Source organism: Labrus mixtus, chromosome 19, assembly GCF_963584025.1.
Source record: "Labrus mixtus chromosome 19, fLabMix1.1, whole genome shotgun sequence".
Lineage (NCBI taxonomy): Eukaryota > Metazoa > Chordata > Actinopteri > Labriformes > Labridae > Labrus > Labrus mixtus.
Genome location: NC_083630.1, coordinates 13,472,366 through 13,486,591, shown reverse-complemented (window position 1 = coordinate 13,486,591; position 14,226 = coordinate 13,472,366). Strand labels below are relative to the sequence as shown.

The 14,226-nt window shown below is 40.2% G+C and overlaps 1 protein-coding gene across 1 annotated transcript in view; it reads left to right on the top strand.

Annotated features, from left to right (window-relative positions):
• kcnb2b (potassium voltage-gated channel subfamily B member 2b) overlaps positions 1 to 13,340 on the top strand; it is an 86,178-nt gene extending 72,838 nt beyond the window's left edge. The window contains exon 3 of the mRNA XM_061064361.1: positions 7,503 to 13,340. Coding sequence (XP_060920344.1) covers positions 7,503 to 9,491 — 1,989 coding nt within the window. The 3' untranslated portion in view covers positions 9,492 to 13,340. The remainder of the gene's footprint in view (positions 1 to 7,502) is intronic.
• Positions 13,341 to 14,226: the final 886 nt, after the last annotated feature.

The following is a 14,226-nucleotide window of genomic DNA, read 5'->3' as shown; positions in this document are numbered from 1 at the left end:
GAAATTATTATTATTTAAAGCTTCTGTGAGGAGTTTGTAACTTGTTATGAAACAGACTAATGATACCTATATATGACTTTAAAAGCCACCATGTCATGGGGCAGGGGTCAGACAAGGCAATTGACAGAATGCTGCAAAAACAGCCTATTTCAAATATTTCCACACCAAATAAATAACAACATTGAGTTGAATGTTGGAAATTTAAAATATAGAAGGATGATTATTTGTTTTGACAAAACACTATTTACAGCCTGCGATGTGAGGGAGCGTCAGCAACAAAATCAGCCTGATTCTATTGTCTCCTATTGGAGCGCCATCTTTACCATCCCGTTTCTATTTTCCTCTCTGTTGCTCGCGTAGACCGACGAAGAACGAGGAAGGAGGGGGCTGTGCAAGGCACTGACACCTGCTTTTCTCACTCATCAGAGCTTGTTAGCGTGTTGTACAAAGGGGAGATAACTGTGCATAAATAGTGTTCACATCCATGATTGGAATGTTGGGCTTTTTGAATTTTGTCAACAACACCAGAGAAAAAAAAAAAAACTTTTTTTTCCCCGGCTCACCGCGAGCAGGTTATTGACGAGTGTTGTGATTTGAGTCAACAGCTCCTAAATACAAAACACCACCAATCCGTTTGTCCACATTCAATGCAAAACCACTGGATGTCAGGTTGTTTGCAAGGGGACACTGAAATTCACAGAGCAAAGATCATGTGCGATGCAGCGCGATATATAACACTTGTGTGCTGTTAGGACACAGTGTTACTCATGTACAGGAAAAGATCAGGGGTCCGCAGGGGTCACCTGAAAGATTCTCACAGGAACTTTAATTATAATAGGAATACCAAAAACTCTAGGCTTATTTGCTTTAATCGATTTTTCAGGTAATAATAATATGTCAGCCTATCACACTATATACACATAAATAAATCTCAAGCTGTCTTCACTGTGTCTATCTATAATTCTAAGAACTATGTTTGGTCAGTTCATTCAAATTAAGAACTAAGAAAACTTGGGTTTTTGTTTATATGTGTTTTTTTTCCCAAGTCAAATAGGCTATGAATTTTTCAATGGATCAATATGTACAATTTAATTTAGGCAGGAATGATTTCTTTTAAATCCTGACATGGACATCAGTGTCGACACCATTCTGTGTTTGAAATGACAATCTCCCCCACAAAAGCTCTTCCCAGTCTCTTATAATGATAGTGAACACAGGACACAGAGATCAAAGCAATGAGCCCTTTTTGGAGATTACAGTAATTAGTGAAATCCATTTTTAGGAAGATTAGACATTCACTGTGTGGGAACCAAGATGTTAATGTAACAAGGGGTAATGTCAAGAGTAAAGGCTTTTTTGCCTATTCGGTGTCTAGCTTTAGCTCCTTTCAGCATCATGACATGTCATGTGTTTTAACAGGTTTCTTGACCTAAAGTGAATAAGAAACATTTAAAAGTCAGCTCTCAGCAGTCTCGTTGGGTAAGCCTCAGCTCATTTCTGACTGAATCCAGCTAAAAATAAAACACTTGGTGCAGTTTTCATTTCAACGGTAGGAAATTGAACATTGTCAACCCTAAATGAGTATATGTTTGTTAACTCTTGTCTGCTCATTCATCCCAGCCACTGTAATTTTGCTAAATGTTGCTTAGTGCTCATGATGGATTAGTGTTGGGTGTTTCTAACATATTAGAACAATGAGTAAGGTCTCTTACCTGCTCTTTTGTAAAGTGTCCTGAGATAACATTTGTTGTGAATTGGCGCTATACAAATAAAGATTGATTGATTGATCCCTGGAAAGGGAAGGAACAGATTGAAGGTGGTTGAAAACTTTTTCTTGTAGCTGGACTTTTAAACTTTCAGTTTGTTGTAACAGGAGCCGAAACTGAACCGACAGCACACTGCATTCATTTTACTGAACTTTCAAGTTTACTTTAGTCCCTTTTGGCTATTATTTTTGAAAATGTAATAATTATGAGAATATCATTCCTCCCCCGATAACAACAAACATCTAGTTTGCCACAGCATCACAAAGAAGACTCACACTGTGCTGTTTGCCAACTCCAAGCCCTCTTAGGGATTCATACTCTGGCACATCTCTCTCCCAATGTTTTTTTTTTTTTTTGGAATGAATTAGCAGCAGTCTTAATGGGATGCAAGAAGCTTGTCTTTTGACAAAATGCCAAAAGGTACAAAGGGGTTTGCTAAAATGTAACATTATGGGTATTACATTTGTAGCATCACTTAAGCTGAACTATCTGTGCTGTAATTGAGCGCCATATGCTGACACACACTGCAGTATCCCTTCTCTGTGCAGGCGTGTTTGTGCGACTCTGACGGACAAACACACTATAAATATTTGATGATAGCCCACTTTCCTCCCTGATTCTTTGAAAATAAAGTTACACACAAACAAATATCACTTGAATATGAATAAAATCTTGAAAGAAGTAAATGGGGCTATTGGGTTGGGGGAGTGAAAAAGCCACAGACAATATGTTGGTTTGGCAAGGACATCAAAGGAAACAAAATACAGTAGCCACAAAGGCAATACACTCCAGCAGTAGGAACAGTGGAAAGAAGGGATGGATGGTGGTGGATGGGAGAGGGGCATTCATCAATAATGTAGAAGTTGAAATTGTATTCCTTTATCTGTTGTTTCTTCCTCTATTTTCTCTCATAACTTTGTAGTATAAAAACAAGCACACTGGAAGCAAAGGGTGCGGACTACCTTCAAACTGATGAGATCCCGTTATTGATTTCGCTATAAACTGTCAGCCCACTCAACCAGTTTTTTGTGCTGCAGAGGGAACCTCACATCTTCAGATTACAATGTTGTTTGAAACCCTCATGTTGCCTGTTGTTGCCTCCAGCAAGGAGAATTTAAAAGTAAGAAACATTTCTGTGAAGGATTTTTGCCTAACCAAAACAACAGAAAAGTTAGTTACGCGTTCTCGTTGTTAGAGTGAGGTCCACCCCGGAAATTGTGACTTTAATAACATCATGCCAACCACAGAGAGACAACTAACATAGTCCGTCTGATTGATGACGAATGACATTAATAGTGACACAATATGATGCCTCCTTTTACCAAGAGAAATGGGTCATATCCACTGCAATTATGACTGCACTAAAAGCTGTCCAAGATTAATGAAGAGCTTAAAAGTTTTCCTTGAAATAACAAGCCTTCATTATGATGCACCAAACTCCCACTGGAGCTGCTGAAAATAGATAGCCAGATGGACACTGGAGTGGTTACTGTTATCTAATTTTGTTGCAAAGTTGTTAAAATAAAAGAAAAGTTTGGGACATATTTCTGTTGCACACAATTGTGCCAGTTTCGAGGAATTTGGTTCTGTTTTGCCCAAATCATAATGTCCGTGGCGTGTCTCCAAACCTCTCTGAACCTTGGAGGAGCTGTGGGACTAAACAGTGGACGGCCACCATGTTTGACAGCCACCCTTTGCTTTTTCTCTCTTTGGAAACCAGCCATAAAAAAGGCACTTAAAAAGCTGAATCTTCATAGTGGGTAGGAATATGTCTCTCCGCTTTTGTTGATTAATGTTGTGTCCCTCTAAGGGTGCATCCATTCAAGTCATACTCTCACTATCTGCGCCTGATAAATCTCTCTTTAAGTATGTGTGCCAGGTTCTTTAACAATGCTATATTTGCTCAGTGCCATCATTAATAGCTGGTAATAGCTCTCTAACGGAATTTGGGCACATTTGGGAGTCAAACCTCAACATTAAAATTCTCCTTAAACCTATTTCAGGCATATGAAGCCACTGGTCTGAATAATGCAGTGAAATCGCACTCTAGTACATATAAACTAAGTGCTAAACATAATTAATCAAGAGACTGGGGCTCAAGGTTGTTAAGCCATGTGACACCCAGCGCTCCTGTATGCTTTGACAGGGTCGTCACATTTGAAGAGATACAGTCTCAGAAGATGAAATAGCACACGAGTCCTGGGATCAATTCCCATTACCATAGCCATAATCGCCTGAATTGATTCCACAGCAAAAAATTATCATACCTGAGGAATGGCTCAATTTGTCCAGCGCAAATTAATGGCATCAGGAAGGGGTAAGGAGCGTGGGGGGAGGGTCTCAGAGGTGGATCATGGTCCATAAGAGCTCCGAGCAAGGAGATCAATAGGGACTCGCTGGGCCAGGCTCAGTGTCCATAATGTGATGTGTACACAATCGATAGCCTCCCACAAGCTGGCAAATGGACCACCGGTGTGCTGTGGGATATTTTTCTTCCCAACAGCATCTCTGCTCCCATAAGCTAAGGACTGATGGGAATGCAGGGAGAGTAAGTGAAGTAAGGTGTATCTGTGCGACCACAGGGCTGTCGCTGATGACAAGGCATTTATAGAGGAGTTAGTGAGCCTATTGACTGTTTCCTGTGGGAACTAGAAGTGGATGGAGGAAGGGGATTTGTACAACTTCAAGAGTAGTGGTTGAGATGACAGGTGGCAGATGATAGAAAAGAGTGGCTCAAAGAGAGGCTATAGAGGGCTCTTAACTCATCTGTATCTACTTCTCACTTCCTATTTGTGCCTCTCAGAGGATCTAATGCTACCTTAAAGGAGCTGTGGGATTCAGATTCTGGCGGCTACAGCACAGTCATTCCCACGATACAAAGGAAATATTCCAAAATGCTACCTACACTGTTGCTGGCGCCACATTTCAAGCTGTCCCTCGAGGAACTGAGCCAGCTGGTTTTTGTTTTTGTGATGACATTCATCGAGAGATTTATTTTTAAAGATGTGTTTTGTAACATGCTCAGGAGTAAAGACCAAAGAATCCAGGGAAATTCTCAAGAGGATTGTATAAAAATAAAAGTCATGTGACATGCAGTAATTCTCTCTCCTTTTCTGTCTCTCTCTCTCTCTCTCTCTGTCTCTTACCATCTGTCTTCCATCTCATTGGAAGTCTTGAAGCGATACAGTTTTTCCACAGTCACTGCGGTTGAACTGGCGCAGGGAAAGTTAAAGAGCCAGGGTAGCATCAGACACTAAAAAGCAAATATCTCGCCTAATCATCTGAAGACTTTACCCTTCCACTTTGATTGGGGAAAATTCATGCAGTATGATGGCAGCTTTGTGGGTAGGTAGCATTGATAATCTTACTAACATGATCAAGGTACTTATAAGATTTGAATTCTGGTCGTTTTAGCTATTTGCATTCCTCTTAAGATATTTGAAGGTGTACGGTTGAATGGAATTCCCCGTTTCCTTTCCTGTCTCTGATAGATTCCTCCACTGGGTCACTTCTAGGTCAGCAGGCCTGACTGCGTGTTTCCGTCTTTAATCCACCACTCACGGCATTTGGTGCTATATTTAATTCCACCGCACATGCAAATCACGGCCAAAGACGACTGAGTCAAAGTAATTGATCTTCTTAACAACTCCCACTCAATTACAGTAGGTTAATGCAAGCCACCTTGGGATTGCTCATCCTCATGCTAAAATGCCATTTGCTGGTGTCCAGAAGCAGGGGGTGCTTAGGTGTATAGGAAGGTGAGATCACATCGGTGTGGGTCAGTGAAAACATTAATCACTTTTTCTCTCCGTCTGCATGCAGTCTATTCGTTCAGCTGTTCAGAGTGCGTTTTTTAAGGGTTCGCTTGGTCTAAAGTGGGGAACAGTACAGATTAACTGTCTCCTCTGACGTACTTACTGTGGAACTAAATAAAGAACCATTTACTTCCAAGAACAAGTGACCTTTTGCATGTGTTTCCATGCAGTAAGCCATACTCATCTTCATACTATATCCAAAAAAATCAGCTGTGTCAGTAAACATTAATAAGCCTATAATCTAAGCAAAATCATTAGCTCATATTCTAATCTACCCTTGGTGCCAAAGCGTTCATCAACAGGTAGACAAAGCAAAGGTCTTCCGGTTGAGTGCCTTGGCAGCAGGTGCTGAGCTTCAAATGAGCTTGCCAAAAAGTTCAAGGGAATGGAAGAAATCTGTGTCCTTACTGTGTCTTCCTGCCCATATTGCCTCACTTAGCTTCTAATAGGTTTAACCTAATCAGCACCAGCGTTAATTTAGTGATAACACCTCCTCTTCAGAGCCATGAAACCCTCTTGTCTCACTTTGTGCTCCGTCTTTATCCTTTTTTTTCCTCACCAAATGGAAGGAATTAAAGCTGTGTTATGAGCCTATAGCCACTATTGTTATCAGGCTTATGCATAGTTCACATAATGGGCTAAACCCTGAACCCTGCATTAAGCTCTGTCCCTGCATGTTTTCGTCTGCTACGGGACATTTGCTAAATTAGGGAAGTACACACGAGGTGAAGTGACTGTCTCCAAACTGCACTGTGTAAATCTCTGTAAGATTATAAGTGCCTTCTGCAACTTAATGCAGTTTTTGATTAGTATTCAGTGGGCCTCGTTTTCCTATCTTGACTGTGAGTCTTCAATCTCTGTTCATTAGATTTTAATAGGTTGTGTATCGCTAAGGTCATAGAGGACTTAACACAAAAGAATGCACATTTTTTAATGAACTTGATATCAGTTGATTGTTGAAATTGTGCTGTGACACTATAGTGTAGGACAGATACTTTTCACCTGTGTGGGTTCAAATGAATCCAAGCAGCATTGTTATGAGCTATATGTCTGGCTCTGGGGTGAGGCAGAGGCTTAGATAAAATGTGTACAGGTACTATAGAAGAACAAGTGATACTGCTCACTCGAGACCAACAAGCAACACTCATTCATCACACTTATCACATATAACATCACTGTCATACAGGCAATTCTACTTACCTTCAATGCTCACACAGTATTTTTAAAAAGACCAAACCTGTGTCAGAACATATAAAGCCAGATTTCATCTATTAAGGTCTATGACTCCCATCCAAGGTAAATATCTGCAGATGAAACACAGCATCTTCTGCAGTGCAGGTCTGCACTGACCTCATAAGATTGTGCAGGATGTTCTTAGCGATTCCCTTACTGCCCAAAAGAGTAAACGATATCCAAACATTTCATTTATATTGTACATTCCTTAAAGATTGAATAGAAGTTTTCAAAAAGGTACTGTACTTGATTAAAGCATTTATATTTCAAGACAGATAGCGGTAGGTATAGACTATTGCCAACAGGTGGAGCCAAAACCCTGTTATCCTTTTATGTATTATGAATGGATCACTCACGCACGCACGCACACACGCACGCACGCACGCGCGCACGCACGCACACACACACACACACACACACACACACACACACACTTTACTGATCTGTTTTTAATGCTGCATTCATTACAGTTACATTACAGACTTCAAGAGATTAATTTCAATTATACTAAATTAATTTCAGTCATTTAAAAAATGTAATCAAAGTTTCAAAGTGTATTTTTATATCTATGACAAACAACTGAGATTTTATGAAGTATCAGTCATAGCATGACAATGATAGTTCTTTCACACAAACAGTAACTTTCTGGTAAAAAAGCTAACTTTTTTTTTTTGTGCTTTCTTTCTAGATTCTAGCCATCATCTCGATCCTGTTTATTGTCCTTTCCACCATCGCTCTGTCTCTCAACACCTTACCAGAGCTCCAGGAAACAGATGAGTTTGGCCAAGCCAACGACAACCCCCAGCTGGCCCATGTAGAGGCTGTGTGTATCGCCTGGTTCACCATGGAGTACCTCCTTCGCTTCCTCTCCTCTCCTAATAAGTGGAAGTTCTTCAAAGGCCCACTGAATGTCATTGACTTGTTGGCTATTCTGCCCTACTATGTCACCATCTTCTTAACTGAGTCCAACAAAAGTGTACTACAGTTCCAAAATGTACGCCGTGTGGTGCAGATATTCAGGATCATGAGAATATTGAGGATCCTGAAGTTGGCCAGGCACTCCACAGGCCTCCAGTCTCTAGGGTTTACTTTGAGAAGGAGCTACAATGAACTGGGGCTGCTCATTTTATTTCTTGCCATGGGTATTATGATATTTTCCAGCTTGGTCTTCTTTGCTGAGAAAGATGAAGATGCCACCAAATTTACCAGTATCCCTGCCTCATTCTGGTGGGCAACCATTACAATGACAACAGTGGGCTATGGGGACATTTACCCACAAACTTTACTTGGAAAAATTGTGGGTGGTCTCTGCTGCATTGCAGGGGTGTTGGTAATCGCCCTTCCTATCCCTATTATTGTTAACAACTTCTCTGAGTTCTACAAAGAACAGAAGAGGCAAGAGAAGGCCATCAAGAGAAGAGAAGCACTTGAGAGAGCCAAGAGAAATGGCAGCATTGTGTCAATGAACTTAAAAGATGCCTTTGCCCGCAGTATGGATCTGATGAATGTGGTGGTAGAGAAAGGAGAGGACAAAACCTCCATTGACAACCACCTATCGCCAAGCGGCTGGGATAGCTCAGTCAGGCACTCCTCAGAGAGTAACCTGAAATCCCCAGATAAAAGAAACCCAGAGTCCCTGCTGCAAAGCTCCCCTCAACGAATAACCATCAACACCACTGGAAGTCCCCAGCAGACAAATAGGACCCCACAGCACCTTAATGCTCAAAAACTGGAAGAGATGTACAACCAAATGACCAGATCACAGTCTTTCACCAACCTCAATACTACAAGCTCCATGAGCACTCTGAGCACAACAATGACTGCCCCTGGTTCACCCAAGAAATCTCACAGCTCTGAATTTACATTAAAGGAAGAAGTAGAACTAGAGATGAAGGAGGTACAACCCTCCCTGCCAGATAACTTTGCAAGCTGCTCTGCAAACCGAAGGAGAAAAAGCTCAGACTCAGGTGAGGCAGAAGCTGGGCCTGGTCAAAGCAGACACCACAAGGCACCATCTGCTTTGGATCTTAACCTACTGAGGACCATTGATGAACACAGCTCTCCAAGCGCTATACACAAGGATGGCCTCTATGAATCTGTCAATTCTGGAGACGGCTCAGAGCTTCAAATAGAGGAAGGGGAGAGCATCAACAGGGCTGTGGAGAACATCCAGAGCTCTCCAAGAGGGAATAATCCTCTGAAAATTAAAGGGTTGAAGGTGAACTTCAACAAAACCTCTGCTGAAGGCCCGCTTACACCACCCAGCACTACCTCTCCTGGAGACATCAGCTCCAGCATCCTGGAAGACGAATCGCCAGAGGGGGAGACGTCACCCCTTATTCCAATGGCGGAGGAGCTGTTCCCAATTTCTGAAGAGGAGACCTGTCCATTGTCCCCTAAGAGGCTGATTGTGGACACCCCACCTGGTGATGATGATCCGGCCTCTGAGAACCATGACGAGAAGCATCTGGTGGAGGTTGCAGGCGCAGCGATTGCACCATTGTCACCCAAAACAGCAGCACAAAATTGCACCCAAGGTGTGGTTGGTGTGGGTGAGGATGTCAAGGCTGACAGCAACCAAAGTGGACATAAAGTGGAGAACCACGTGTTTACAACAGATATCCACCTGATACCTGGGGAAGGCAGCCTCTCCCCGACCTTAGAAACTAGCATGTGACTGTGAGAGAAGCTATGCGGGGACTGCAGACCCACTGCAACCTCAGCTTGGTGTGTGGGAAGGAACGACAAAGGTGCAGTTGTAGAGACAGAAATTTTTGCATGGCATGACAAGTCCCTTTTACTTGTGTTGTTGTGTATTGCTGAAAAAGAAACTGCAGTGCTTTGTGCAGATTTGAGAATGACTTTGGGACAAACAGTGGGCTTAAAGAGGAGGCTTTGAAAATCAGAGGGAATTCATCAACTTGTGTAGACATTTTGGTCCTCCAAATGTACATAATGACAGTCTCCTTTTTCTAGCAAACAAAGGAAATGCACAGAGGGACGTATCTGTATAAAGCATGCATTTAAAAAAGACAGATATTTTACGGTGCTTAGTTTGCTGAAAGCACTCCACTGTAAATAATAGGACATCAAAGGCAATGACAATGCACAGGATGGCAAAGGAATACAGTCTCTGAAGGTTCAAATATTTGTAATGTGAAAGGGGCTGGGTTGGGGGGGGGGGGGGGTTGAATTGAGAGCCCAAAAGCTGGGTGTTGCATCGTAGCGACCTATAAAAAAAACATATCATTACCTTTTGTGTGTGCAAAGTGTTCCCATGGCGACCCTGTAATGTTTTTTCGCGTTGAAAATGGTGTATGGAACTGTAATGTTGACATTATTGTTTTTTTTGTTTTCATAACAACTGTTGAACTATCAGTTGAGCCGATGTTCAGTTTTGGAATAAACAACAGTGAGCAAGAAGGACAAAACACCATAATCCCTCTAAATACATGTAGTTGCCAAATACGTAAGTAACCAGTAAGGACAGGAACTATCAAGGGAATTACCACGATTAAAAAAATAGATCTATCGTGCGGCCCAAGAAGTTTGAGCAAGGTTCAAGATGTGTAGTTCCCTGTTCAGCCTTTTAATTCCATCCAAATCATGGAAATAATCCTTATTTACTCTCCAACATAAAAATATATACACCTTAAAGTAGTTGTAAGAATAAAATATGAAATAAGTAGGTCTAGACTGGTTGTAGAAAAAAGTTCTACTGTAGGTAAATGGGATTCCATAAAACAGAGTTAAGACTATTTATTAATTCAACACAGTAGTCCAATCATCAATACACATATATGCTTTCAACTATAATGATCTATTTTGGCAATTTAAACGGGATTGACTGCCACAAAAAATGACAATATTCCTTGTGGGTCAATGGACCAAATCAAGCACAGTAACAAGCTTATAACTATCTCAGCTGCATAGTAACATACGTGACGACATGTATTATAACAGTAGTTGTTTTTTTTCTCTCTCTTTTTAATGTTTCTTTTTTCCTGCATTGTGTTCATTGTCCAGCCCTCAGCACCCTGATGTCTGTGTTGAGATTTGTTCCAAACTACTGCAAGTTTAACCGGTCCTGCTGATGATGTATATCCTTAGTGTCTTGGAATGTCATTATTGTGTTTAATTGTGAACAAAACAATTTTCAGTCAAACTTAAACCTAAAGGAGATTTTTTTTTTTTTTTTTTCTCGTCTTCTTTCTCGCTTTTTGTTTTTACACTGACTGAAAATATCTGTTTTATGTTGCCTTTTGATTCCAATTTTATTGCTGGAATATTTGTTTATTATTTCAGCATGACACTTGGCTGAGTGTACTAGAGTTGTGTTTGTGAAAGCCGCACAAACCTGAATGGTACCAAGAGGAAGTATGTGGTTGAATTCTCTGTTGTTGGTTTTGTTGTTTCTTCTTTCTTTTGCGTATTATTATTATCATGTTTTTATGTTCTGACAGAGAGGTGTGGAATGTGCAATACAGCATACTGCAAATCTATGCAGGCCAAGAAATGTGGCACTTTATTTTCTGTCTATGGGATTTGTAAGTGTACAGGCAGAAATTACTTGTATTTTTCAAACGTTATATCTTTAATATGAGGCAAAACAGTATTACAACTACCAGAATCTCACAAACAATGCAAATGAGAATTTAAATTATACTTTTTCATATCATATGGCATATATGCTCTCGAGCACCTTAATGCCAGATATCAATGTACCTCAAATATGATTATCTGTGGAAATAGGCATCCAAATTGACCACTTTTGGCCTTTTATATTACTGTTGGATTTGCATTAAAAAATCTGACAAATTTCTGTGGGAGATATTAAGATAATCTAATTTCAATGGCCACACACAAAGGATTTTATGTTTTTTGTGAATTAACGTTGAGAATGATCTATTTTTTCTAAACCAAAATGGAGCACGACCACAATTTCCTGCCATGTGGTGGTTGAAATGATGCGTGCCTTTTCATAACACTGCAGTTTATGAGAAGGTAGCGAGTCATTTTGCTTTGTTCATATAGCACTGTACAGAAAATTCTAATTTTATAGGAGAAATCAGGTCTTTATGTAATAGATACAAGTAATATTATTGAGTTCTCAGGTTTTCTATAACTCTCTGATGTTCCAATTGGATAAAATTCTCTGTTTTTCTTTAACAGCTAAATGTCAACTAGTAACTTCTGTACTTTTTGAAAGGTGATGTTGTCAAATCCACACTGATGTCTTGGCTCCTGGAGCAAGGAGCGGCAATATTTCCCCCTCCTCCGAAGTAATCTGTGTACCACATTCAGTGTCCACCCCATCAGTGTTCAGTGAGGCAGGAAGCAGCACAAACAAAGGGACAGAAGTCGGACGGATAGAGTTTAAAGGCTGAGAATTCGACAGAGGAGAGTGTGATGTGTCTAACTTACCACAGACAGGCGGGAGGGGATCCCTCAACCGATACATCTGATTATTTCCCATGCTGACGCCATTGAATGCTCCAATCTTTACAGCTTCAGAGGCTCTAACCCCATGGCATGCCCTTAGAAACAGTGATCAATGGATTGAAGAAAAACCAGGATGAGGGAAGGCTATGAGAGTACAGAGGAGAGGTGAAATGGAGTCCTTCAATATGGTAACATCACATCAGTGCTCAGTTGTGGTCCATATTTCCTTTTGTCTGTGTACTGTATGCCCAGACCTACATAATTAAGCTCAGAATTATTCTTGGAGTTATTGATCCCTGATGGAAACAAATTCTTTGTTACCCCTCTGAAGTTAAAAAAAAAAAAAAAAGAAAAAAAAAGCGTGGTCATTGGTGGTTTTTGTTTGGGGTATTCATTAGTCTTTTTTTTAATGAAGGAAATGACATGATATCATTTATTTATGTACCTGTACGTTCAATTGAATGTTTTCCTTCATCCCATGTTTTCTTGTTACCATGTTTCTGTGTTAACCTCAAGTAATCCTTCATTTTGACAGGTAGGGTAGACCAAACAAGAGATTTGGATTGATCAGCTATATTCCCCTGGGATGATGTTTGTGTGGACACTTACATTAATTCTGCGAGCTGACAGTAAATGCACTGTGCTCTGTCTCACTGTCTCACAATGGCATTATCATCTGTGACACCGTGCAGAGAGGAAGGTTGTGTCTTTATTTTCTCTGAGAGAATGGGTATTGTCCATGTGGCTCATGCGTGCTTAATGAACCCTGCTCCCTAAAATGCATAAAGCATTGTTTTCTTCTTATTTCTCGATGTATTCTGCCTCCCACATTTTTTTTTTTTTTTTTTTTTTTTTTGATTTGTTATTTTCTGTTGAGCTTTGGAAAACATAATCATTAGACACATTCTAAGCTACAGACTGTTTCTGTACAAAACAACATCTTTGTATGCATGTAGTAGTCCGAACAATTATGTGACCACAGAACACTTTGTTATGGTACATGTATGTCAACATTTCTGTAGAGCATCGTTCCCCATTACGTCTATTAGCATATGCAGAATAACAAATAAATGTGTATATAATTCAGGTGTCTCTGTTTCTGGTGTTTTAAGGCGAGTGCTGCAGTTTCTGAGTGCATTCTTTGCATACTGAGGATCATTACATCATATGATACAAACATGAGTTTCAAAATACGTAGCACTAATTAACACTGATATTGAAGTAGGATAAGGAATGTATGAGTTGTTTTTAATATCTAAAACTGAAGACAACTCCATATTCGGACATAAATATCATCCATTACTGTAGATGCAATTAATGGATTTCACATTTCTGTTGTGTACTGCCATCGAAATGATATGATCGTATACAGTGCTCTCAAAACTAGACGCATGTTATTATGTAATATATGACAAACACTAAGGGGTGAACAAACACTCTTAAAGTAAAGTACTCGCTGATTCAATGTATTGTATGACTTGGGATTAAAGATGGTATGCATTACATGATTGCATCATAATCAATTATCAAATAAGTTACAATACATAATATGTGGTGAGAAAATCTGCATTCTTTTCTTAATGCCAGAAATCAATTTCAAAAGCTGTAAATTCTAGAAAAGACTTTAAAAGGTAGAAAAGTCCGTAGAAATGTTTGTTGCCGCTTGTAAACTCATACTGGGCCCCTCCTCGTGAGCTCATCGCCATCAGAAGCGCACAAAGGGTTAATAGTATGTCTACTGCCTGTAGCTACACACTGCAAGCTTCCTGGGAATAGGCCTATTACATATGTTGTAATAGAAGAGCTGATAATTAAGCATGCTAGCAACAAGGTCACTGCCGGTGTTTGGCACCTGAGTGTCCCACAGAAAGTAGGCCAACTCCACATCTGCAGGTAAAAGTCAACCAAAGGTTTATTTTATTTAAAATAGGGACAGTGCACATTAATGAACACAAACATGTAAATGTGCA